This window comes from Piliocolobus tephrosceles, chromosome 1 (assembly GCF_002776525.5).
Source record: "Piliocolobus tephrosceles isolate RC106 chromosome 1, ASM277652v3, whole genome shotgun sequence".
NCBI lineage: Eukaryota > Metazoa > Chordata > Mammalia > Primates > Cercopithecidae > Piliocolobus > Piliocolobus tephrosceles.
Window position 1 is genome coordinate 154,853,102 of NC_045434.1, and position 25,547 is coordinate 154,878,648.

The window sequence follows — 25,547 nt, forward strand, 5'->3', positions numbered from 1 at the left end:
CCTTCCTTCCTTCCTTCCTTCCTTCCTTCCTTCCTTCCTTCCTTCCTTCCTTCCTTGTCTTGCTCTGTCACCCAGGCTGGAGTACTGTGGTATGATCTCAGCTCACTGCAACCTCTGCCTCCTGGGTTCAAGGGATTCTCCTGCTTCATTCTCCCAAGTAGCTGAGATTACAGGTGGGCATCACCACACCCAGCTAATTTTTTTGTATTTTGGTAGAAACAGGGTTTCACCATGTTGGCCAGGATGGTCTCAAACTCCTGGACTTAAGTGATCTGCCCCCCTCGACCTCCCAAAGTGCTGGGATTATGGGTGTGAGCCACTGTGTCTGGCCCTTTTTGGTTTCTTATTATAAGCCAGTTACAACTCCAAGCATCCTTCTTGGGCCCACAGTTCTGTCTATACAAAAGGAAACATTTTCTAAACAATAAGAGATGTTCCACCATGGCATGGGCAGACTACAAAGTGAGATTCTTCCTGTCCCAGAATGTCCCCACTGAGACATCTGCCTGTCCTGGCAGGAGTAGGAACCATGTTTATAATGAAAGGAAGGCTGAACTAGAAGAGCTTTGAAGTCCCTCCAAATTCTAAGACCTCATTATAGAACCTAAACCTTGTGAAGATAGAAATAAAATCAAGGCAGCAGAGAAGAAATCGCATACTCACATTTACCAAGCATCACTCGTGGCCAACTCATACTTATTTTGACTTCACTCTGGTGCCGTTTTCAGAGAACCATGATGATGTCCGCTATAAACTCTGTTACAGTGAGAAGCACGCAGGCATGGAGCTTTCATCATTAGGATAAACATGCATCATGCAGCACCGTTGAATTTTACACTGGTGGCCCTCATGATTTTTACATTTGTGTCCTCTCATTTGCTGATCCCCACAATGGTCTTGTCAGCTTTGCAGATACTGGTATCATTACCCTCATTCTACTGAGACAAACCCTTGAGTTGAGAGGCGTGGAATAGATTAATACGTAGCATATCTTTCCAGATCACTGTTGAGGACATTTTTGGAGGAGAAACCTTTACATGAGAGGAGGAATTTTGGTTTTAACCAGTCACTTGCTCATGAAAAGGAAATAAATTAGGCTGGGTTCTTCTATCATATTCACAAATTATGACTGTTCTAAATGTCCTGCTTTGAGAATTGTCTTGCTATTAAAAGTAGATTCATTTCAAAATAAATTTTGAGCTGCAGTGTTGGTTTCAAAGTGAAGAGCTTGATCATGATTCACCAGGCTATTTATAGTAGTCTCTTCTTATACCAGACATTTTATGTATGTATGAGAGAGACCAGGAGGAGAAAGAAGAAGAAATAACTCATTTCTCAAAACCGAAGAAGAGTGCAGTGATCAAAACCCATTGTGTGAGCCCCATCAGAGGACTTTATAATTGTTATTCTTACTCTTCTGGTTTTGTGCTCATTCAGATTCATAATTCCAAAACTTCCTATCCTTAACTGGAAGAGCTGTAGTGAAGAGGATGTGAGTTCTGAGAAATAAAGAGTGCAGTTCACCTGGAAACCTCTTATGAGTATGCCAATCAGTAGCTCAATTCGAATCGCACAGCATTTCCCTTCAACAAAGATGAGTCACGATGCAGCAGTTCTGGATGAGGTTTCAGTCTCGGGTCTGTGCTTAGTAGTTGGGTGACTTTGGGTAAGAACTTCCTCTCTTTCCTCTCTCTGATACTCATTTTTTCATTCATTCATTCATTCATTCATTCATTCATTCATTCATTTGTTTTCTCATTTACTGGTAAGTGGGTATACCAGTACTTACCTCAGGGGGTTTTTGTGAGGATTAAATAAAATGGCAATGCCAGCTTTCAGTGCTTTGTGAAACTTTCACATTCTATGATAATGTCAGGCTTCACTGTGTTCTGGAAAGTTGTCTGATTTACTACTGTTTTACTACCATTCCTGAGGAAGGGCTGCTTTCTATTCCTGTTTGTACAATTTTCTTTTTTTCTTTTTTTTGAAATGGGGTCTTGCTCTGTCACCTAGGCTCGAGTGCAGTGACATGATCTTGGCTCACTGCAACCCCTGCCTCCCGGGTTCAAGAGATTCTTATGCCTCAGCCTCCCCAGTAACTGGGATTACAGGTACACTTCACCATGCCCGGCTAATTTTTGTATTTTCAGTAGAGACGGGGTTTCACCATGCTGGCCAGACTGGTCTCTAACCGCTGACCTCAAGTGACCTGCCTGCCTTGGCCTCCCAAAGTGCTGGGATTACAGGCGTGAGCCAGTGCACCTGGCCTGTTTGTATTATTTTCTACCACTCTTACTATTCCTAAAGTAGGGCAGCTTTCTTTCCTCCTTCTTCCTCTTCAATGACCTAAAAAACAGTATTAAATATCCACATCCACAGCTTTTTCATCTTTTGTTTCCCAAAGAGTGAATCAGTGAAGTGACATGGTCACTGCTGGACATATTTATGTAGGAGAGACGGGGGTGGGCAGAAAGGGGACAACAGTCAGAAGAGATGATGCAGTTGGGGTCAGAGGGTGGAAATGCCAGGGATGGAAAGAGACCTTGATCTCATAGGAAGCGGGATTGAAATGATGTGACTGTGTGGAAGAAGGAACTCAGCTCTCACCCCTATCCACCAAAGGCACATGACACTGTGGTGTGTCATGAATATGTCTGAGAAAATGAGCTCTAGCAAAGTCATTGAAGCCTCATATAAAAGCTACTATGCAAATAGGTCTTTTTCTGCCTTGAAACTAATATTCCCTTGAGTTTTAAGTTGACACTTAAAACTTACCTTCCAAAAAAGAGAAATCTGTTGTCTATTGTAGTCAATGTGTCGTTTCATGTACCAGACATCTAACATCCCAGTAGGCTCTGTTTCAAAGGAGAAAAAAAGACGTATTTTCATATATTTACTCAGTAGAAAAGCTTTGAAAGTTAGCTGGTCATTCAGCAAATGATTCTGGAAGAGTAGAATTAGAGGATAACTGCAATTATTTCTGTGTGTCCGAGTATTTTTTTTTTCTTGTTTAACAATGAACATATGTATCTTTGGCCAAAAAGTTAGAAAAATAAGGTTACCTTAAAAACAAATTTTAAAAAATGGTATTTTTTTCTTAACTTACTCTTTTTTTCTTTTTCTTTTTTTTTTTTTTTAAGACAGGATCTCACTCTGTTGCCCAGGCTGGAATGCAGTGGCACGATCTCGGCTCACTGCAACCTTCACCTCCTAGGCTCAAGCAATCTTCCTGCCTCAGCCTCTTGCGTAGCTGGGATTACAGACGGCTCCATCAGGCCTGGCTAATTTCTGTATTTTTTGTACAGACAGGATTTCATCATTTTGCCTAGGCTGGTCTTGAACTTCTGAGCTCAAGCAATCCACCCACCTTGGCCTCCCAAAGTGCTAGGATTACATAGGCAGGAGCCACCACACCCGGCCTTAACTTACTCTTAAAACATGTTATTAAAATACCCCAAGGAAAGTACATGTGGCTTTAGCACCATAAGACAGAGCAAAAGAATAAAAATAAAGTTTATGTGGTTCTTTTTTTTTTTTTACTAGAATGCAGAAAGAATTCTCAACAGAGAAGCTATAACTCATATAGAAAAACACTTTTTGGTTTGTAAAAATACACTAATATAAATTACAAACCTTGTGTTCATCTCCATTCCTAGACTTATCATGTTATAGTATAATTATTTGGTTTGTGATCATTAGACAATGATCTACTTAAAGGGAAGTCGTATCTCATTTAATATGCCACATACCCAGCACAGCACTTAGAATATAATAGGCTCCTAATAATTGTTAAATAACGAATGAACAAATCATGTGATATTATCTGTTTAATGCCAAAACACAGGCTGAACTGATTAAATAAATAACCACCAATCTGTAAGACAATGGTCAAATATGGCCCAACTTAATTTAACCAAACATATTGCAAAGAGACTAAATAATCAACTCCTGTGTGTATGTGTGAGTGTGTGTGTGTGTGTGCATGAGTTCATGCTCACGTGAGTGAGTGAAGTCATTTTGTTTTCCCTACCATTAAGTCACTTAGATTTGTTTTGATTTACAGCCAGGAGTGGAACCAAGAGAAACAGCAACTCCTGAAAACAGGCTTCAGCTGCACCAAGCTAATTTCCTCAACAGTGAAACTTACAGTGTATTTGAGGGGAGGCTGCACTGGGGTTTTTTCTAAGTTAGAAAGTTCCATCTAACCAGATGGAAATTTCTAGAAAATTAAGTCCCACCACCTGGATAACAGGAGATAAGAGAAGAGCAAAAGAGAAAGACAGCGTAAGTACCCGCACATAGAGGGCAGGTGCTGTGTGAGTCCATCCACAGCTCCATCTCCCGTCCTCCTCAAACCCATGATGCAGCTTCAGTGCAGTAGTCAGCGTGAGAGCTTCAGAGCCAGGTCTGCAGGGTAAGCCCAGTTCTGTGACTTTGAACAAATGCTAACCACATCCTTCGGCTAGCTCCCTCATCTGTCAGATGAGGGTGATAATTCCACATATCACACGGGGCAGAGTGGGAATTTCAGTGGAGCGTGCTGACACGTGGTGAGTGCTCAGCAAGAGTAGCTCTTGTTGTTTCCCGCATTTGAAAACGGAAGTGCTGAAAGGTTAAGGAACTTGCTTAAGGTCCCAGAACTAATCATCAGAGATGCCAGGCTTTGAACACAAATCTGCTTTATCCCAAAGCCCACAGCCTTGGCTCTGCACTGTGCAGGTGCCTGGCTCTGAGAAAGCTGATGGTTTCTCTGTGGTACTTCCATCCCCCATCAGGTGGGCCTTCTTTTTGTTCTATCCTCTTCCTTTGTCACTTCCTTTTCCTGCCTCTCTTGCTTTACTTTCTTTTTTGTTTTTTTTTCTAAACATTCACTTCTTTTCTTTCCTCTCCTTTCCAGTAGTGGTAGTATTTATCTTTGCCGTGAGGACTTAAAGGTAAGAAATGCTTATGTAAAACATTTTGAAAGTGCTCTTAATTCTCCAGGAATATGAAGAGTGGCCCAGGAATCAAACCTGGGACTTCTATCTGCTAGCTTAGATGCAAAAAGAAAAAAAGCACAGGCAACAAAGGAAAGGGGAGTGACATTCACTAACCACCTACTGTCAGGTGGTGTCTGGACACTTTATATACATCATCTCATTTAACCCTCACACAATGCAAGGGTGCATATGATTACACCTGCTTTATAGTTGAGAACAAGGAGGCTGGCAAAAGTGAAATGATTTACAAAAGACTTGGGTCTGGTAAATGGCAAAGCTGAGGACTGAAGCCAGGTCTCGCTTTCCCTGAATACTCTGCTTTTCCCATTATAGTTCATTACATTGACCAAGATTTGAATACTCCACAAACTAGATAATCTGGATATTTGCAGAATCAGGGTTTGGAAACCTGGGTGTGCTCAGTGTCAAAGCCAGTTGACTTGTACCACAGCAGTACATGTCTTCAGTTAATTACATATTGGTAAGAAATCTAAAGGCGACACTCACTGACTCATTAAAAATCCACAACCTAACAGATTATTACAGAGCTAAGAATCAAATTCTAGAATTATACTCTTTTCACAAGGTAAATTGCAAGTAAACTGAAGCGTTAATGTTGCCCACCTGCAATGTATACCTCCACAGGAGAGAAATCATTAGTTGAATCTGCATGAGTCTCAAAGTGTAACATTTCATGACCAGGGATGTAAATCATGCTGCTTAAAGCAACACAAGGGCTAATAGTGAGGAGAATCTTTGACATTCAACTGTCACAGAATCACTGAAAGTTCTAACCTCAATGTTATCTAGCAAAATACAGATAAAACTATTACAGGCACATGAGAAAAAAAAAAAGACAAAGGCCAATATGTTCAAGTGATTTCAAAAGAAATGGGTACAAATGACTAAACATACAAATATGAGAAATGGAAGTCAGATGAAACTACTTTGTCTGTAAAGGAAAAAACTGTAGGGTTAAAGTGGAAGAAGCCACTAATATGAAAAAGAGATGATCTTGCCTCAGACTTCACCGAGCAAAAGGAAGAAATCAGATGGAAATTCCCTCCTCTTTGCACCATGAAAAGATTCAAACTCCCCCAACCAATTCCCTAACACAGCACTGCTACTGACGTCCTAGTGGATGAATCATCCCCACTTCCATCACAGTCCAACTCCTTAGCTAGAGTTCTGGACCCCAATCCCCCTTCCTTTATCAAAGACATCTCTCCAGCCATTATCCCCACCTTCCCTGTGTCATTAATTTCTCCTTCTCTGCTGGACCCTTTTCATCCCCTTGCAAATACACTGTATTATCTCAGATCCTAAAAACAAAAGCAACAAAGGATTGTTTGATATCTCTGCTCTTCTTCATATAACTTCTTGAAAAGAGTTCTGAATTGTCATTCCTTCCTTCCAAGATAGGTGTTGAGCTTAGAGGAGAACAAGTGAAGGAGAGAAGAGTTTAGGGACTGTTACTGAATCTCAAACATAACACTTTCCTGTTAGTGAAAGTGTCTGATATAAATCTCTTTAGAAAGAAAATAATCATTCATTCTCAAGTCTCAGGCAAAAAGACACAAATATGATGCTTTCAAGTATAGCTAGCTTAGGGATCAGCAAACTATGGCCCATGGGCCAAATCTGGCCCTCTGCCTGTTTTAATACATCCTGTAAGCAAATGGTTTTGATAATGGTTGAAAAGAAATCAAAAGAAGAATCCTTTTTAGTGCCATGTGAAGATTACACAAAATTCCAATTTCAGCCTACATAAATAAAGTTTATTTGGAACACAGCCATGCCTGTTTGTTTAGGTATTGTCAGTGGCTGCTTGCATGTGACAATAGCACATTTAGTAATTGTGACAGATTGTATGATCCGCAAAGCTGAAAATATTTACTATCTGAGCCTGTAGAGAAAACTGCCAATCCTCCATGCTTGACTGTTATCAAATGTTTGCTATCTAAAATAGCCTCTAGTATTTAATTGTTCACACCTATCTTATCTTGGCAATATTTTAAAATTACAAATGAGTGCATGAATTTCCTAGCTTCTCAATGTGGGAAGAGGTGTCTGCGGCTGGTAACTTTTCATTTTCTCCCCCTTCAGGGATTATTCACCCCTCACTCCTGCTGTCACCATGTTGGGGAAAGGTTTCTCCTTTACCACTCTGCTCCCCGCCCCAAGTATGAATGAATATGCAAAGCTTCTTTTGTTAGCTGTAATAGAGTTGAGCAAGATCACAAACTGCAAATAAGACTTTTTAAAATGGCGAATGAACAGACAGAGACACATATTGGTAAGAGAGCATTAAGGAACAGCTGATTCATCAGTATTTTGGCATCTCTTCCTGAGTGTTCTAAGTGGTGAGAGATCACCTTACCTCAATACCTGTGCATATTCTCAGGCATGTCTCGGCACCTTGAGCCCAAATTCAAGAATGTTTTCCCACTAGAAGGAAAATGTGGCTGCTCTCTTCCCAGTGTCACTAGCAGGCTTGCTTTTGATGGATGCTGATTTCAAGACTGTTCTCTTAAACACAGCAAAGTAGTTTCTTTCCTCCTACCCCTTATTTTGCGGTCATTTAAAAAGTGTTTTTCAGTGATAGGAGCTGAATTTAATGACATAGGAAAGGGCCCTATGGAGTGCAGGAAGCCCTCACCACTGCTCAAATGATACAGACAACTGCACCCAATCCACCCGGAGACGTTACATTCCTCTCAATTTTGAGACGCAAAGGCTGCAAAAAAAAGAGCTCTGTTACACAATCATTCACACTTTTAGAGAGTACCTAAAAAAAAAAAGCTTACTAGTAATTTTTTTTAAATGTCAAGCTCATATGAGTACACACTGAAAGGGTTAAAAGGAAGACGTGTTAAAAAAAATTCACACCTTTTAGGTTTACATCAGTTGGTGTTTCATAAAGAAACTGATGACAGAAACAGCGGGTAAGGGGTGAAAACCAAGCAGCTTAGAGAAAGAGAAAAAAGACTTACAACAACCCACAGAAAAATCAAACATAGAAAAGGGAGATTCAGAGATAGAAAGGAAGCCAACAGAGCTGGTAAAGGCGGTATATCTCAGAGTATGGGTTTCTCTCTTTATGAATACCTTCAGTGACTGAATAAGCCAGCTTCCTAAGTTCAATTCATAATCATCCATGACTTCATAACCATAACGAGTTGCTATACTCACTGTTATGATAGTGGTTTATTTTATAGGAAATGAGAAAGTCACTGTGGTGCCTTGAAGGAATTTTAATTCAAAAGACACCTTTTAAAAAAGAAAAGAAAAACCTTTTCACACATCTCTAACTAGGTCATTATCATATGTAAGAATGGCAAGAATTCACAAGCCCAGTGTTTCCCTAGTTTATAGTTTAGCTTAATGTGACGTAACTTAAATATTTCCCAGACTACTTACTACCTTGAACTTGGACATAAAATATAGCCCATTTTCAGAAATTTTTTTCTGTACCACATATATAAACAAAATCTAATTCATGAGACAGTCTTTAAAAAAATTTCTTCGACTATGTATAATAAAAGGATATTATAAGTAAGCTCTGGATTATAAAAGTGACAACCAGAGGGCAAGTGTTTCAACATGAATTTAAGAGATTTTATTATAAAATGAGTGGTAGTAAATTATCATTTGTTGGATAAATTCACTTTTAGACAACTTTTAAAATATGTTCTGTAATCCCAGCACTTTGGGAGGCTGGGGCAGGTGGATCACCTGAGGTCAAAAGTTAGAGACCAGCCTGGCCAACATGGTGAAACCTGTCTCTACTGAAAATAACAAAAATTAGCCGGGCATGGTGGTGCACACATGTAATCCCAGCTCCTTGGGAGGCTGAGGCAGGAGAATCACTGGAACACAGGAGGCAGAGGTTGCAGTGAGCCGAGATTGTGCCACTGCACTCTAGCCTGGGCGACAGAGCAAGACTCTGTCTCAAAAAAAAAAAAAAAAAAAAAAATGCAATTAATACAAGAAATAAGGAAGATATAAGATTATTCTGCGAATTACATATTAGGTATTACATTCTGCTAAAGAGTATTCAGTTCCTTGAATGTCATTGATGTATGATTGCTAAGGATCATCAGTTATCAAAAGCCATTAGTAGCTCACAGAAAATAAATGCAACTTAATTACGAGGCTAGTTTACATGCACACATATCCATAAATTTCACAAGTAAGAATTTAGATTTTGCACGTTAATGTTACAAAAGCTCCAGATAATGAACAATGGATTATATGCCAAGAAGTTTTCCTCTAAGTTATATTTATATAAATTATGAAAGGTTCTCTACTATATCATTAAATGAGTGCATTTATTTATTTATTTATTTATGAGATGGAGTCTTCATCTGTTGCCCAGGCTGGATTGCAGTGGCACAATCTTGGCTTATTGCAACCTTTGCCTCCCAGGTTTAAGTGATTCTCCTGCCTTAGCCTCCTGAGTAGGTGGGATTACAGGCATGTGCCATGATGTTCGGCTAATTTTTTGTATTTTTAATACAGATGGGATTTCACCATGATGGCCAGGCTGGTCTCGAACTCCTGACCTCATGACCCACCCACCTCAGCTTCCCAAAGTGCTGGGATTACAGGCGTGAGCCATGGTGCCCAACATAAATGAGTGATTTTAAAAACTAATATTCAGACAGCTATTTCTTGTCTCTCCAAAGATTTAATATTGGCATAAAGTTTACATAGGCATTTTTACTTCAATAAAATATTTTCTTACACTTCAATAACATTCCCTTCCCAATAATTACTAAAAAATAAAAATTCATCAGACTGAAAAACACATTTGATATCCTTTTCATAGCTATGGGTGGCCAGGTGGTTCTCATCTGTGCAGTAAATATCAAAGGCTTGAAGTACAGTGTTATAATATTTGGACAAGAGAGGATTGCTGGATGCTAAATGTTATTTTGAAATATGTGTTTCCAGAGCCTACTTTCTTTCAAGCTTTTCGTATAGCTTATTGAGCCACATTACTTTTCATCAAATCAAAAATATAAAATATATGAAGCTTTAACAAGAAATGAGGTTAATTACTGGTTATAGCTCTGTGAAATAAGTTACTGAGATAGTAAGAGAGATAAGAGTTACAACCAAGCATTATAACCAACATGACTGATAGCAAACAGGAGTAGAACTTACCCAATGTTGAAAACGTCCTAGCGATAGAAACATATTTCCTTGAACAGTTTCAGCACTTAAGTTAATATAAAAACTAAGTTGTTAACTAATGCAGTCATACTTTTTGATTCAGCACCAGTACTTTAAAGATTCTATTCCAAAGAAATCGTTACATCTTCCCCCTCTCTCCCCTTTATTCCTCCCCGATATGTATGTATATTTTGGACACATACCTTCTTCTGGTGTTTGTGCTCTCAATGTTTCACTCCAACCACTCCAACTTCCCTTATAAAGATGTAGCTTAGAGGAAATCTGAAATTCATATTCTGTAAATGGTTTCAGATCCAGCAAATCATGTCTTCCTTTGGCCTCTGTAACATTAACCTTGAAACAGACATTTTTTTAAAGTGCCTATTAATACTAGATTGCTAATTTAAAGAATTTTAACACAAAATGAAAAAAAACCCAGGCTGTTTGATCCTATTTGTTTTTCAGACCTACCGTTAAATGAGAAGAAATATCAATGACTGTCTTACCAAATAGATATGATATTAATCTGAAATATAGCTTCTTATTAAAAATAAAATAAAATCTCCCAGGACTAAGAACCCATCTATGTAGGTTCTTGAGGGGGATCCTGAAACCAGATGAAAAACAAGTAAAGATTGAAAACTATGAAGTTTCAAAACACCTTGGAGAAGTTTCTACACTAGAGATTATTTTTTATTTGATTACAATTAGAATATGATGGATGTTTTAACACAAACATAGAACTGGCTTTTTTTAAAAAAACGCTTTAATTAGTTATACTCTCTTGAATATCAGCTATCTGTGGAACTGATCCTTTGTTATTATAAGCCGTTGAATTTTACAACAATCCTGGAAAAAATCATAATCCCATACATTTTATTTTAAAACATGTAATGCCTAATATTATATTAAATTGTAGACCTTTTCTTTGGAATATTAAATTCTATATAAATCCCTGTGGACATTTCTTAATATTTCTCTTTTCAATATCTTTTAAATGCTAGAAAGTAATAATAGGATGGGGTTAAATAATAAGGAGAAAGAATCCTCTTTTAGAAACAAACTATAGAAAATTAGTATTGGTTTACAAAAGCTTAAAAAATTTCAGAATCAGAGATCAAAATTCAAGATATTTCTTAATCAACAGAGGCGTACGTGACTTTCTGATAGTTCTCAAGTGTGTACTTTGGGATAAATATTCTTAAACTCTATATTTTGCTGTATGAAAAGACAGAGGTTTGTGCAGCAATATTAAGAACCCTTCAATGTTTTTTCCTTCACTCTAAAGATCATTACCATATTCCAGTGCCTGCTGTTACTGGGCCGATATCTGAGTCGATTAAGCAGTACCAGTCCCTCATCTCTCCAATAAAGGGTACATCTGCTCACGGAGGAAGCCTTTTGAAATTTGATTCTAATGTCCCACGGAGGAAGAGGCCTCACTAGTGACCAGGACAAACAAAAAAGTGTGGTTCAGGATCCGTGATCAGCAATTGTCTTATGTACTGGCATGAGCTATAAAGAGTTTGACAAAACTCAGTTCTGAGATACCCAACCATCAAATTTGGTAAAATATATAAGGGAAAAGTTCCAGGCTTTAAGAAAGAATTTTTTAAAAAGCTGGATTCACTTCTGAATCTTTAAAATAATCCCCCTTAATCAAATCTCATTTTCACCAAATAATTACTACCAACATTAGTGGTAAGTTTCAACTCCACTTAATCCAATGGTTTTTTAAAAACCAATGTGCCAAACTCAAGAGTTCCAATGACTGAGAAGCAGAGGTGGCTAGTGATGACTGCCTCAGGAGGAGAAGAAATATTGGTAGGAAAATTCATAGCAAAGGGACAGAGGAAAAGAACAGGGAGCGAGAAGGTAGCCTAGAGATCAATGGTGTACAAAAAAAAAATGGGAGGAAGCCTGAGAAGAAATGTGGTGGAAAAGTGTATAGTAAATGCCAATGATCAGACTCATCGTTAGCAGTATGTATGCAAAGAAGTGCCATGGAAAGAGGTGAGAAGCACATAGTGTGAGGTTGGAACTTCAGGCAGCCCAATTCTGCCTGGAAAGTCAGAACTTGGAATGCCTGAGATTGGCCTCTGATTCAACTGGACCAATTACATTTGCTCAGGAATGTACTGGCTCACTCCAGGGTTGGAGGTAAGTATTCTCAGAGCAAGATGCACCTGTGGCTTGAGAAATTTTATTCATAGTTTGTACCTCGCTGCTCTAACCTAGCAGGCCCACATGTAGCCTATCTCACAATGATGGTTGTAGCCACGGGGGTGAAAGGACACCTCCTCCAAGAAGGGCTTGCACTAAGCATCTTGAATGACCCCACAGGACCCTCTCCTCAGTCAGGTGGTATCATTAGTAGCTGATTCTTTCATGGGATTTGAATCCAGGGACTAATTTCTCCAACAGAGAGAATAATGTTGAACATCCCATTTTGTATAGCCATCTTTATACAGCTCTAGAATCACGCACCCTTTGACTTGCATCAAAGTAACTTCTATCTTTTGCCTATGCCTGTTGGCCAATTTCCATCAATCTCTGTCTTTCTTGAAACAACCATAAAAAAAATTTGAATGATTTTAAAAATAATTATAAAGAACCAGTGAAAAAGTGAAATAAAATGTACCTATGTCCAAGAATGTGAATGTGGATGGAAATGAAGAGGAGCTTCCAAGACTATTGACAGCAGTAACCTTGGCTGTGAAATTGGATTCAGGTGACTCAGGGGTGAGGTTGATTCCAAAGTCCAAATAGTCACAATAATGATCTTTACATTGCTTCTGCCAGGTTAAATTTTTTGGTCCACTTAACCTGTAAACAAAACACAACCACATATAGCAAGATGTTTTATGTACTACTTTCTACTTACAGTAGAAAAGAACAAAATGTTTAAATATTTAGAATTCTAGACAATTTTTAAAGGTCAATCTTATGACTTGGTAATATACACCAGGAATATTTGTATTATATGGTCATATAAGACTATACTTCACCCAACTCCCTTTTTTAGTAGAACTGAGATGTTCTTTCATGTTCATGTAGATAGATAGGTAACCATGCCTACGCTGCTGAAATTCCCCAAACCCTGCTGTCATCTTGGCTCCCTGGGGCAGTTCCAAACATTATCCTAAGGACCGTGGCCACCTTGACATCTGCGGCACAGAACTGTCAGTTCCTAGTACAGCAGTGGCCAGAGTAGAATCCTGGGCTATTTTACCCTAATACTGAGACCTGCATGTCGATAGATATTTCCTGTAGGTTAGAAAAAGTAAATGTACTGCAGAACCCCTCCTTTCCTCCATCTCCTCCTTACTCAGGAATAGCACAAATCAGCTGGATCTTTAATGGGATCACGAAATCTACTCCAAGGAACAGAATCTCCCAGACTCTCTCTTTTCATGGACTCTTAGGTCACCAATGGTGCTTTAAAAAGAAACTTCTCCAAGCGAATGGAAAACTACCACAAGGAAGAGTTTATTTATGTATCATGACCCCAAGAGTCTGCAGCTGCAAAAAAGAGAAGCGATCTTATGCAACCAGTTTAACCCTACTAGAGTGGGAAAGAACAGCCATAACTTGGATCTTGGATGCACTGAAGAGAACGCTGAGTTAGAACTCAGACCCAAGACATTAGTTCTCTCATACTGTAGATGAATGAAGCATTTTTAACTATAAACATAGAAACTTTTAAAAAGGTATCTAATTGTCTAGAAGTATCTATTGCTTCTTCTCTCTGGTAAAAATAAAACAGACAGGCCAGGCGTCGCGGCTCGTGCCTGTAATCCCAGCACTTTGGGAGGCCGAGGAGGGCGGATCATGAGGTCAAGAGATCGAGACCATCCTGGCCAACATGGTGAAACTCTGTCTCTGCTAAAAATACAAAAATTAGCTGGGTGTGGTGGCAGATTCCCATAATCCCAGCTACTCGTGGGGGCTGAGGCAGGAGAATCACTTGAACCCAGGAGACAGAGGTTGCAGTGAGCTGAGATTGTGCCACTGCACTCCAGCCTGGCAACAGAGTGAGACTCTATCTAAATAAATAAACAATAAATAAATAAATAAATAAATAAATAAATAAATAAATAAATAAAAGATATTTCTAAATGTCATTTAAGAGAAGATCTACAAAACAGTTGCAAGAATACAGCCTCTCACTCACTGTAGAGTATACTCAGTGTATAGGTGGGTGTCTTGTCCTCTTTCCCAGGTGCAGGCCACAGTCCCTTGTTCTCCCTTCTGTATGCAGGATAAATTTTGAGGCTGTTCTGGAGCAACTTTAAAAAGAAAAGACAAAAACCTTATATATCACACAGGTGATATTTCAACCAAATTGTTATTATCTGCCAACAACATGACAATACATCCCCCACATGCCGTAAACCCAGGTAAACTAGAAGCTGTTTTCAGATTTCGTCCAAGTCCCAGTTTGCCATTAAGGCAAAAATTTCTCCTAGAAACAGTAATAATACTAGTAAATATGGATCAAGTACTTACTATATGCCTAGTCCAGTGCTATGTGCAGTTTTTCTGAATTAGACAGCATAGCACCCCATGAGGTAGATATCATTATTATCTTTATTTTTGAGAAAGATGAAATATCTGACCCAAGATTATAAAATTATGAAGTGGCAGATTCAAGGCTCCAGCTCAGCTGTGGGTAACTCAAGTCCAAACCTTTTCTCCATATTCTACCATTTTCCCTGACACGTGAACATCCAGTGCTAGCTCCATTACCCCTGGTAATAATTAATTAACTTCCTTTAGAGTGATGCCCATTCAAATATTAGAAACCTTGAAAAATGAGAGACTTATTTGCTTTCTTCACCAGACATTTTCTGTCAAGAAACTTATACCCACTCGCCTCGGTCATGTCTTCCTGGGCTATACCATCTAAATCTAATTTCTGCAGTGTCTCTTGGAGCACTTTATAGGCATTTACAAATTAATTCTTTTATGTACATAGACATCGAGTACTTCCCACAAGCCAAGCACAGTGCTAGCTGTGGAAACACAAAGATGTACAAAGCAAGCATGGTCTCTTCTATTGTAAGGTGTGTATTTTTAAATAAAGCTATTTTATGGTGAAAGACAGGACCCACACTAGGAATTTCTTGGACAAAATGGAGGTAACAGAAATACTTAGCTGTTCAGTCATCCCATTTTACCCTAATACCCAGACCCACGTATAGATACATATTTCCTTTAGGTTAGATAAAATGAGTATACTACAGAAGTCCTAGCTGTTGTCTACACTAAAAAAATCTGTAATTGATTAAATAAATGTCTTTTTTGTCCTTAGCATCCACCACAGACATAGGCACAGGAATGCCCACTGGGTGACCTTCGACGAGTCAGAGCTTCAGTTGAATCTATAAAATGGGTATAATGATATCTAGCTTATATAGTTTCAATAGAATAATAAACTTTTCCTTTAAAAGAGTCTCTTCTCACTGGATGCAGTGGCTCACGCCTGTAATCCCAACACTTTGGGAGGCTGAGGTGGACAGATCCCTTGAGGTCAGGAGTTTGAGACCAGCTTGGCCAACATGGTGAAACCCCTTCTTTGCTTAAAATACAAAAATTAGCTGGGCATGGTGGCACATGCTGTAATTCCAGCTATTGAGGAGGCTGAGGCATGAGAATCACTTGAACTCAAAAGGTAGAGGTTGCGCAGAGCTGAGATTGCGCCATTGCACTCTAGCCTGGGTGACAGAGTGAGACTCCGTCTCAAAAGAAAACAAACAAACAAACAAACAAACAAAAAACACTGGAGGCTCTTGCTGGAAGTAGAATAAGGAATGTTGCCAATAAATGCCAACAACAAATCTTTGAGCTCTTACTATGTGCCACACTCTGTGCTAAGCACACTACGTGCATGATGCCATCTAATCTGTATAAATGACTCAAGAGGGATGCATTCAGATTAACCTCATATAATGGATGCTGCTCAGAGACGTTAGGTAACATGATCAAGGTCACATAGCTAGTAAGTGGTGGAGCTGTTTGAGCCAGTTCTCTCTGATTCAACATCTATTCTTGTTCCATTTTATGAAGCTGCCTGGGGCATCAGCTTCCTCTAAGGCATACAGACTGGAAACATTAGAGTCTTTCTCAACATTTCCTCTTCATTTTCTACATCCAGTTAGTCATCAAATTCAGTGGATCCTACTTCCACCAGGTTTTGAGTTATCTGTTCCCATGTTTGGTTCCCATTGCCACTGCCCTAGATAAGGACTTGATCACTTCTTCCTGGACTATTACAATAGTTTACTTTTTTCTCAGGGACTCCACACAGGTGGTCTGAGAGTCGTTTTAACTTATAAGTTCATATTTAAAAGTTAGAGTCCTGGGCCAGACACAGTGGCTCATGCCTGTAATTCCAGCACTTTGGGAGGTTGAGGTGGGCAGACAGCTTAAGCCCAGGAGTTTGAGCCTGGGTAACATGGTGAAACCCTGTCTCTACTAAAAGTACAAAAATTAGCCAGACATGGTGATGCATGTCTATAATCCCAGCAACTTGGGAGGCTGAGAGGGGAGGATCACTGAGATTAGGAATTGGAGACCAGTCTGGCCAACATGGTGAAACCCCCCTCTCTAATAAAATACAAAAATTAGCTGGGCATGGTAGTGCATGCCTATAATCCCAGCTACTTGAGACGCTGAGGCAGAAGAATTGCTTGAGCCCAGGCGGCAGAGGTTGCAGTGAGAAGAGATCACGCCGCTGCACTCCAGCTTGGGCGACAGTGCGAGACTCCATCTCAAAAAAAAAACACAAAAACAAAAAAAGAAAGTTTCTTCCTTGTATACATATGTACCCATGTACACATATACATTTAGATATTTTTATATGTATTTATAAAGTGTATACTTATGCATATACACACACTAGTCATGACTGAGTCATATAGAATACTATATTAACTTTTCATTTTCTGTATAACTTTTAATCTTAGAATTAGTAATTATCTTGTTTTTCCATTTGTTTAGTTTTCTTGTTAATAAAATTTCAAACTTGCAAGCCAATTATCTGAATCACTGTTCAATATACTGCTATGTATTGGCACTTCTATCCATTTCATCTGCTTAAGGACCTCTCTCTTGGAGCCTTGTGGATTTTCCAATATAAGACAGGTTGCCTCCATGCCTGGTACCTAGCTGTCATTCTGGGACTGCTCATCCTTAGTGTCTCCTAAGTTCCTTCTTTTTTTCCTTTGGCTCTGTTGTTTCTTAGATTTAATGTTTTCTTCTTTCTTGTCGAATGACTTGGGTTGGTGGAGCATAGCTTTCATTAGTTCCCTGGGAAAGGGTGCATGGGAGGAAATATCTTGAACATAGTTTAAAATGTCTTTATTCTACCCTCACGTTTGACTGATACTTTGAGGACAGACTAAAGTTGAAAACAGTCTATAGTCAGGACTCTGTTGCTTTCCACATTCCAGGTTGCTGTTGAGAAGCCTAAAGCCATCACCTAAATGCCTCCCATGTGCCTTGCATGGGATTAAGCACTTTGCATATAAGAGGTCTTCTAATTACTATGACCATTTTATGAGGTAGATGTTATTATCTTCATAACACAGATGGAGAAACTGAGGCTTAGATAATTTAAGTTGTCTAAAGTACACTGCTACTAGCAGAGCTGAGATTCAAAGCCCATGCTACTTCTACTATACCACAGGCTGTCAATGCTGAGTACATGACTCACAGTGGTATGAACAGGAGGCCCTGAGCTGGAAGGTGAGTACTTGGCCTAGTTTATACCTCCTTCCTACCAATGATCTGCTTGGTCATTTGCTTGGTCTTCGGCTCCATGCTTCTGGGGGCCCTCCAGGAAAACTGCCTGGCACCAACTGTACATCTATATATCCTTAATGGTCACAGAGAAGAGGTTTCCATCTTTCCTGGACAGAGTCTCATTGAGCTCTGTATCACTACCTTTATGACAGAGACCATGTCTATGAGACTTGGTCAGCCAGCCTGCTAGAGCAATTCTTCCTAGTCTCTTTATGCCTCTTGTCTGCCACCCCAAAACTTCCTTGGAACCACTGAGGCACAGGGTGCCATGGAATCCCTCAGGGCCCATGCTTGCTCACGGGCTTGCCTGGTTGGACCTGCAAGGCTGTGGGCCACAGGTTGCGAACTGCAGGTAGGTGTGCTGCTGGCTGCTGGTTCATCCTGTGCCCTGTGGCTCATGCTGCAGGTGTCAACTCTGACAGGTTAGTTCTAATCCCCCAGCAGCTGCCTGAAGGGACCGGTAAAGCAAGCCAGCGGTGTGGGAAACTGATCCCCTGTCAGGTGGACTTCGGCCAGTGGGAGATAGTTAAGTTCTTCTTTCTTTCTCTTGTCATGAGATTTCTATATGCTCTTTCTGGGAATGTTCCGAAGAGTATAAACAACCAGCTGTATTTTCTGTCGAAGCTGTGGCCGGTTCAGTAATGTTACTACCTGGTATTTGCCTTTGTCCCTTTCCTGGCTCACTCCTTCCCTCTTGCCTCCCTGGGGCTGTGTAACTCCTCTGCCCCACACCACCTTCTCATGAATTGTTAGCAGGTCTGGTTTTTTGTTTACTTTTCTTTTTTTTTGCTGGAGTCAGTTTTCTAGAGAACTGAGGAAAAGATAGTAAGTGTGATCAATGTTTTCTTTCACCTTCTGCTAAGTATGAGAACCAGTGGTCTAGGTGAGCATGGATGGAAGAACTATTTTGGGAGGCATTAAGTTAGGTAGGGCAAGAGGTGCTGCTCAACTCTGTGTAGTCATCCTGGGCTGCATAAGTTTAAAAAGACATCTCTTCTTTCTTTTTAGGAGGCTGTAGCTTTAAACATATTCTCATAAGTCAAAAAGGCATAAAGACCCAACTGCAGAGATCCATTTTTTCTGCCACTGGAGTTAAGGACAACAGATAAATGGTTCTGGAGAGAGAGAGAGAGAGAGAGACTGGCCGAAAAAGATTCCAATTTCTGAACTCACATTGAAGCTTTCATGTTAGTATCAAAATGAAATACTTCAATGTGGTGGGAAAAGAAAGAACATTGACCTGTATTTGGGTTTCTGCTTAACACCAAATACCAAAACATCAAAAATACCAAAAGATCACCAAGTTTTAAAACTTCAAAATGGAATGCTCACCACCAACTAAGATCTCTGCTCCACATATTTGAATTTCATTACTATTGATACAGGCCAGTTTGCAGACAAACAAGGTTGTACCAAGGGGAAGACCTGTGACTTGAGCATTGAGGGAGTGGCCATGGTGAAAATTGATTCTTCTGTCAAACTTGTACAGGATTAACTTGTTACGTCTGGAATAGGGCAAGCAGCCTTCTCTGGGCTTCAAAGAGCATGAAATATTGACAGTGGATCCAAGTAAAATTACACGGGAAGGCTTCACAGTCACTTCGCCTTTCTTGCACTCATCTGCAATAAGATACAAATGCAATATTTAGTTGGTGATAATAAACCCATTTCAAAATGAAGAGTTTATGTAATTCCCCAAAACAGGGTAAAATTAACCCCATCAGATCATGCAAATATAATTAACCTACATGTCTCTGGTTATAATAGTGATGTACAATGAGAACAGAAGGTAAACATATTGAAGTCTAACTGTATTTGAATAAAAATATGCATCCTTCTCATAACAGTAATACTACAATCAGAACTATAACCAGGAAAGTGGTTAGAAAGCAGGATTGGAAGAACATTCAGGAACACAGTTCCGGGAAAAAACCAGCCCCTCTTATGTGCAAATTATTTACCAGACTACTAAAGCCTTCCCAGAAAAAAACACATTTGTTTCCATCACCATTTATGATTTATAATTTTTATTTAAATACTTGTACCAAGAAAAAAAAAGACAGTTTTAAAAGAGTATTTAAAAAGTATTGCAAACATTGTGCTACTGCACTCCAGCCTGGGCAACAGAGCCAGACCCTGTCTCAGAAAAAAAAAAAAAAAAAACTTGTGGAGGGTGGGAGGCAGGAAAAAAAAAGTGCTAAACAAACCAACACAAGAACAGAAAACCAAACACTGCATGTTCTCACTCTTAAGTGGGAGTTGAACAAGGAGAACACAAGGACACGGGGGTAGGGGTGGGCATCACAAGCCAGGGCCTGTCAGGGGGTGGGGGCTGGGGGAGGGAGAGCATTAGGAGAAATACTTAATGTAGGTGACGGGTTGATGGGTGCAGCAAACCACCATGGCACGTGTATACATATGTAACAAACCTGCACATTCTGCACATGTACCCCAGAACTTAAAGTATAATAAAAAGAAGAAAACAAAAAAAAAAAGAAAAATGTGCTGAAATGTAAAACATGTATTTGTGATGCCTAACTGGGTTACCAAGCCACTTTCTTAGGAAGAAATAAAATAATTGGACCCTTATATTAATCATTAGTAGAAATTAAATAAAATAACTACTATAGACAGAACCAGACTTACCCACTTAAATGACAGAGATTGACTACAAAAGACCAACTACCAGAACATTTACCATAAATACATACATCATCTGTAACTGAGAATTTAAACCACAAATTCTTCCATAGAGTAACTTACAGAAATATCTTACCTATTTTTGCTTTAATCAACAGCCACATGATTATAAAAATAAGTGCCAGTGAGCATTGTCTAAAAGTATGTGCCATCAACAATCGACTCTGGTATAGAACTTTGTCTTCTTCCTTGCAAAAGAAGACAAATTCATTCATGTTAAATACATTCAGAAAATACCACAGCCAAAATAGCTCAGAAGAGCTTCAACTGCCACTTTATTTTTCTCCACCTTGTTGAGATTGTGTTATTTTAAAAAATGACATATGCCTTTAAAATCAGTAAATCGAATTATCTTAGCCACCTCCAAATCCCACCTCAGTGAAAATTCTTGGGGTCAGCAAAAGATTAGAGAAGGAATTTGGATGTCTTAGTCCATTTGGGCTGCTGTAACAAAATGCCATGAACTGGGTAGATTATAGACATCAGAAATTTATTTCTCACAGTTCTGGGGGCTGGCAAGTTCAAGATCAAGAGGTCAGCAGATTCAGTGTCTGGTGAGGGCCCACTTCATAGATGGTTCATAGACGGGGACTTCTTGCCGTGACCTCACATGGTGGAAGGGACAACAGAGCTCTCTGGGATCTCTTTTATAAGGTCACTAGTCCCATTTGCGAAAATTCTACCTTCATGACCCAATCACCTCCAAAAGACCCCACCTCATAATATCATCACATTGACAGTTAGGATTTTAACATATAAATTTGAGGGGGGCATAAACATTCAGGCCACAGCAATGGGCTTTGGGGTCCTTTAGCACTGAGTTTAAATACTTGAGACCATGTGCAAGTTGCTTAACCTATCTGAGACTTAGTCCCACAGAACACTTTTGTTCTTCTTTTCCTTCTAAACAAGGCTTATCTTCATACCATATAGAGTAGTTTGACTAATGAGAGTTTCTGATCCAGTCATGTGATTCTGAAATCAGTAGATTGAAAAATGGCTCATAACCCATCTGGAACTTAGTAAAAGATTGATCTCTTTGGCAGTAAAAAAGGAATTCCAAGGGTTGCTTGGGTTTTCTAGAGAAGCTTGTTTACTTATTTTTTTTTTAATTACTTATTTACAGAGTGATTTTTATCTTGAATAGGTCAGAAAACATAAGCTGTCAATTCTGATCTGTTTCAAATTCAAACCTAAGGAATGGCTCTACTGGTCAGTAACAAATTCTTTAAATTCCATTAAAGATAGGCCAAAAATTCATAAAGTAGGCTGGGAAGTTCTGTGGTGTCAGTCCACTAAAAAGTAGCCAATGCAAAGCAAAAGTTTACCTCTTAACCCCATACCTAGACATACGCCAGAAAATATTGAAGAGTTTCAGAAAATTTCACTTACTCATTCAATATGGATGGCTGCCTTTCATGTGCTAGGTACACTAAGTGCTAGAGACACAGCACTTCTGTCCCTATGGCATTCTTTGTTTCCTCTACCTCTAGCCTAGTCATCATTCAGGAAAACCCTAAATAATATTAGCATATTAGTGTAAGTCTTTTCTGGCTACTCTGTTTTCCTCTTGATTTTTAACTCTAGGAGGACCTTAGCACACTCAAGGTATTTTTTTTTTTTTCTATTTCTACTTTCTTTGTAGGTGATCTCACCTGGTCCCCTGGCTCTAGATGTTATCTGCTAGCTAAAGATTTCAGAGTAGATCTTCAACTCACACATCCCCCTGAGCTCCAGTCTCATCCATTTGTCTCCTTTGCATCACCTCTTAGATGTCTAACAGATTCTCAGTATTAAGGTGTTCAGTCTAAATTCTTGTCACCCTTTCTCTAAATTGGTTCTTCCTTTAGCCTTTTCTATCTCAGTGAATGATATTCTCATCCCTAAGTGGCTAAAAGACCTAGAAGCTATCTTTGATTCCAATCTTTTTCTTATTTCCTACAGCTAAACCATCTCTAGTCCTGTCAACTTTACCTCCAAAATATTTTACAGATCAATGCACTTCTCTCCATTCCAACTGTCCCTTCACCCTAGTCCAAACCACTGTCATCTCTCCCCTAGTCTATGCTAGCCCTCAACGTGTCTTTCCAGTCCATCCTTGCCCTTTCTAAGCCATTTTCATATAGCCAACTACCTTTGAAAAACATAAATCAGATCATGTTACCTGCTGCACACCACCACTATTTGAAACCCTTCAACAGGTCCCTACTGCTGTTAGAAAAATATCCACAGCCCATACCACACACAGTGTCTCAGCCACCGCATGGCCTCACTTCTTCCCATCTTGCCATCATCACTTACATTTTTGCCTGGTTCACTCTTTTCCATTCACACTGGCCTTCAGACCATTCCTTGAACAATGCCCTTTGCTGCCTAGAGAACTTCACATTTTCCAAGTTCTCTGCTAGAATCCTCTTCTAGCTTCTTTGTGTGGCTGACGTATTTACACCCTTTAGATTTCAGCTTACGTGTTACTTCCCCAGAAAGCCCCTCCCTGACCACTGTCTCTATCCCTCCCACGCCCTCCCTGACCAATGTGGTCTTTCCCAGTTGATTTTTTACTCATCACCTTATTATTGTCTTCATGGCACAATCTGTAACTACCTCATTTCTTAATTACTTGTTTGTCATCTGTCTTCTATACTAGAATATAAGCCCCATACGAGCAGGAACATTGACTACCTTGCTCACTGTTGAATACCAGCACTTAACACTGGGAAACAGTAAGTACTCAATAAATGTCTACTGAAAGAAAGATGCGAAGGAGGGAAAGGAATATGATCTTTAGAAAACCACTATAAACATCCCTGTGGTAGGCAGGAAAATGGCCCACTAAAGATGTCCATGCCCTAATTCCCAGAATCTGTGAACAGGTTACCCTACATGGCAAAGACACTTTGGAGATGTGATTAAAGTTAAGGACCTTGAGATGGGAAGATTATTCTGGATTAACCAAGTGAGTCCAATATAATCACAGGAGTTCTTAAAAGTGTACAAGAAAGGCAAGAGACTGGGTCAGAGAGATATGATGTACCAAGGACTTGCTCTGCTGCTGCTGGCTTTGAAGTGGAGGAAGGAGCCAGGAGCCAATGAACGTGACAGCATCTAAAAGCTGGGGATGGATCTCAGTTCACAGATACATAAAATCTGTTTCTTGTGAGTCATTGTTAAAACATTTGAGAAGCACAGATTTAAGCCAAAATCTGCCGGTCTCCCTGTCTCTAAACCAAAAGTCCAAGGTCATGGAATACAATGGCCTCTGTGATCTAATTTCTGTGTTTATCACCAGCCACATCCACTACCACTGTCTTCTGACACTACCATCTAGTGACACTGAGCTGCTTATAACCCTGCCCGTCTCATGCCTATTCATGCCTCTGTGTTTTTTCTTCATGCTATTCTCTTTACTTTGCCACTATTTTTAGACTGGGTGAGTCTTATTCATCCATCTAAATTCAGTTCAGACACCTTTAATTCAGTTATTCATTCAATAAATATGTATTAAGCAGCTGCTAAGTGCCGAGGCCTTGGGATATGGTAGAGAACAAGACAGAAGGGATTTTAGCTTTCATGGAAACAACATCCTGGAGTAGAGAGGCAAAAAACAAAAATATAAGCAACAACCCGGTAATAATAAAAGAAGGACATAAAAGAGGACATACCCTGGGGAGGATAGAGACTTGTCAGCAAAGGCATTTGCAGGAGGCGAAGCTTGGGCTAAAATTGGTGCTGGCCAACCGAAGATGTGGGAACACTTTTCCTCACAGAGGAATGGTGAATGCACAGCCTGGAGGCAGAGGAACGAGCTTGCCAAGGGAGAGGCACAGAAATAAGGTCAGGGTGGTTGGAGAAAGTGACTGCAGGGAGAATGGTATGCGATGAAATTAGAGAAGATGTCAGGAACCAGATTTACTATGGACTTGTTTGCCAAAAAAGGGAGCCTAGATTTTACTCTCAAATATATGGGGAACCACTGGTGTTTAATTAGGAATTTTACTTATTTAATTGAGTTTTAATTGAGGGTGTAACAAGATACGACTGACATTAACACACACACACTACTCTGGGGACTGGGGTGGATGCAGGCAGACCAGTTGGGAAATGACTGCAGAGGCACAGGTAAAATGATGATGATGTGGTCATCAGGTGTAGTAGTGGCAATGGAAAGAAGTGGTCAGATTTCAGGAAGCCTTATTTATGTCTTCATGTCAGAGTGAACCCTCCTACCAGTATCCTCAAAGCACCCTGGCATCTTCCTATCTTAGCATGTGCCATAATTAAAGAGAACTAATTTATTTAGATACCTGTCTCTCTCCTCCATTTCCTTGCAAGCTCCTCAGGGCCAGAGGCCACAATTTGTGGCACATAGTAGGCATGTGCTGTCCTGGATAAAACTTAAATTGTGTGTGTGTTCATCTATTTTACTTCTAGTTTAGTTTAATGCAACTACATTAAAACTACTTACATTAAATCTTATTCTACTACATTGTGATTGGATTAAGTTTTTGTTGTATTAGTAAAGGTGTTAAAATATACTCTTCTGACATATTGATGATTGTAGTTAAAGGCACTTGAAAACCAGCAGGTGCAAGGAGATCACTTTGACTTTTCTGCTGTTTCTTAAAATAAGAAGGTAAAATTCCCATATGAAAGACATTCCCTGTACTAGAAAGAAAGTCAACAACATCTTTATCTTCAAGGATGAGAAGTTGAGACCAAGAGAAATCTGTGCAGACTTTAGCATCCCTACATAATTTAGTCACATTTTTATAGTTTACTATTCTTTGCTCAGTCCAGTATTTAAGTAACTGACTCTCATTACTTCTTTAGGTCTTTATTTCTTCATGTCTCCCATGTCCCATAATATTTGCTGAGTAAATTTGT

General features: G+C 39.5%; 1 protein-coding gene across 11 annotated transcripts in view; it reads right to left on the reverse strand.

The window, feature by feature from the left end:
• The window catches only part of IL12RB2 (interleukin 12 receptor subunit beta 2), a 92,637-nt gene that overhangs the window by 59,184 nt on the left and 7,906 nt on the right, over window positions 1–25,547 (reverse strand). For 5 of the 11 annotated variants that reach the window (XR_002731213.1, XR_002731215.1, XM_023209831.1 and 2 more), the window contains exons 1-8: window positions 22,965–23,098; window positions 20,740–20,851; window positions 19,296–19,583; window positions 14,332–14,446; window positions 12,799–12,983; window positions 11,454–11,599; window positions 10,361–10,511; window positions 2,776–2,855 (exon numbers count right to left, since the gene is read on the reverse strand). Coding sequence is in view for 9 of the 11 variants with exons in the window: in XM_023209831.1 (XP_023065599.1) it covers window positions 2,776–2,855; window positions 10,361–10,511; window positions 11,454–11,599; window positions 12,799–12,983; window positions 14,332–14,446; window positions 19,296–19,583; window positions 20,740–20,851; window positions 22,965–22,991 (1,104 nt within the window). In the remaining 2 variants the exon portion in view is untranslated. Of the gene's footprint in view, window positions 1–2,775; window positions 2,856–10,360; window positions 10,512–11,453; window positions 11,600–12,798; window positions 12,984–14,331; window positions 14,447–19,295; window positions 19,584–20,739; window positions 20,852–22,964; window positions 23,099–25,547 lie in introns of those variants that run through there. The other 6 variants (XM_023209829.2, XM_023209827.2, XM_023209812.2 and 3 more) reach the window with 4 other exon arrangements.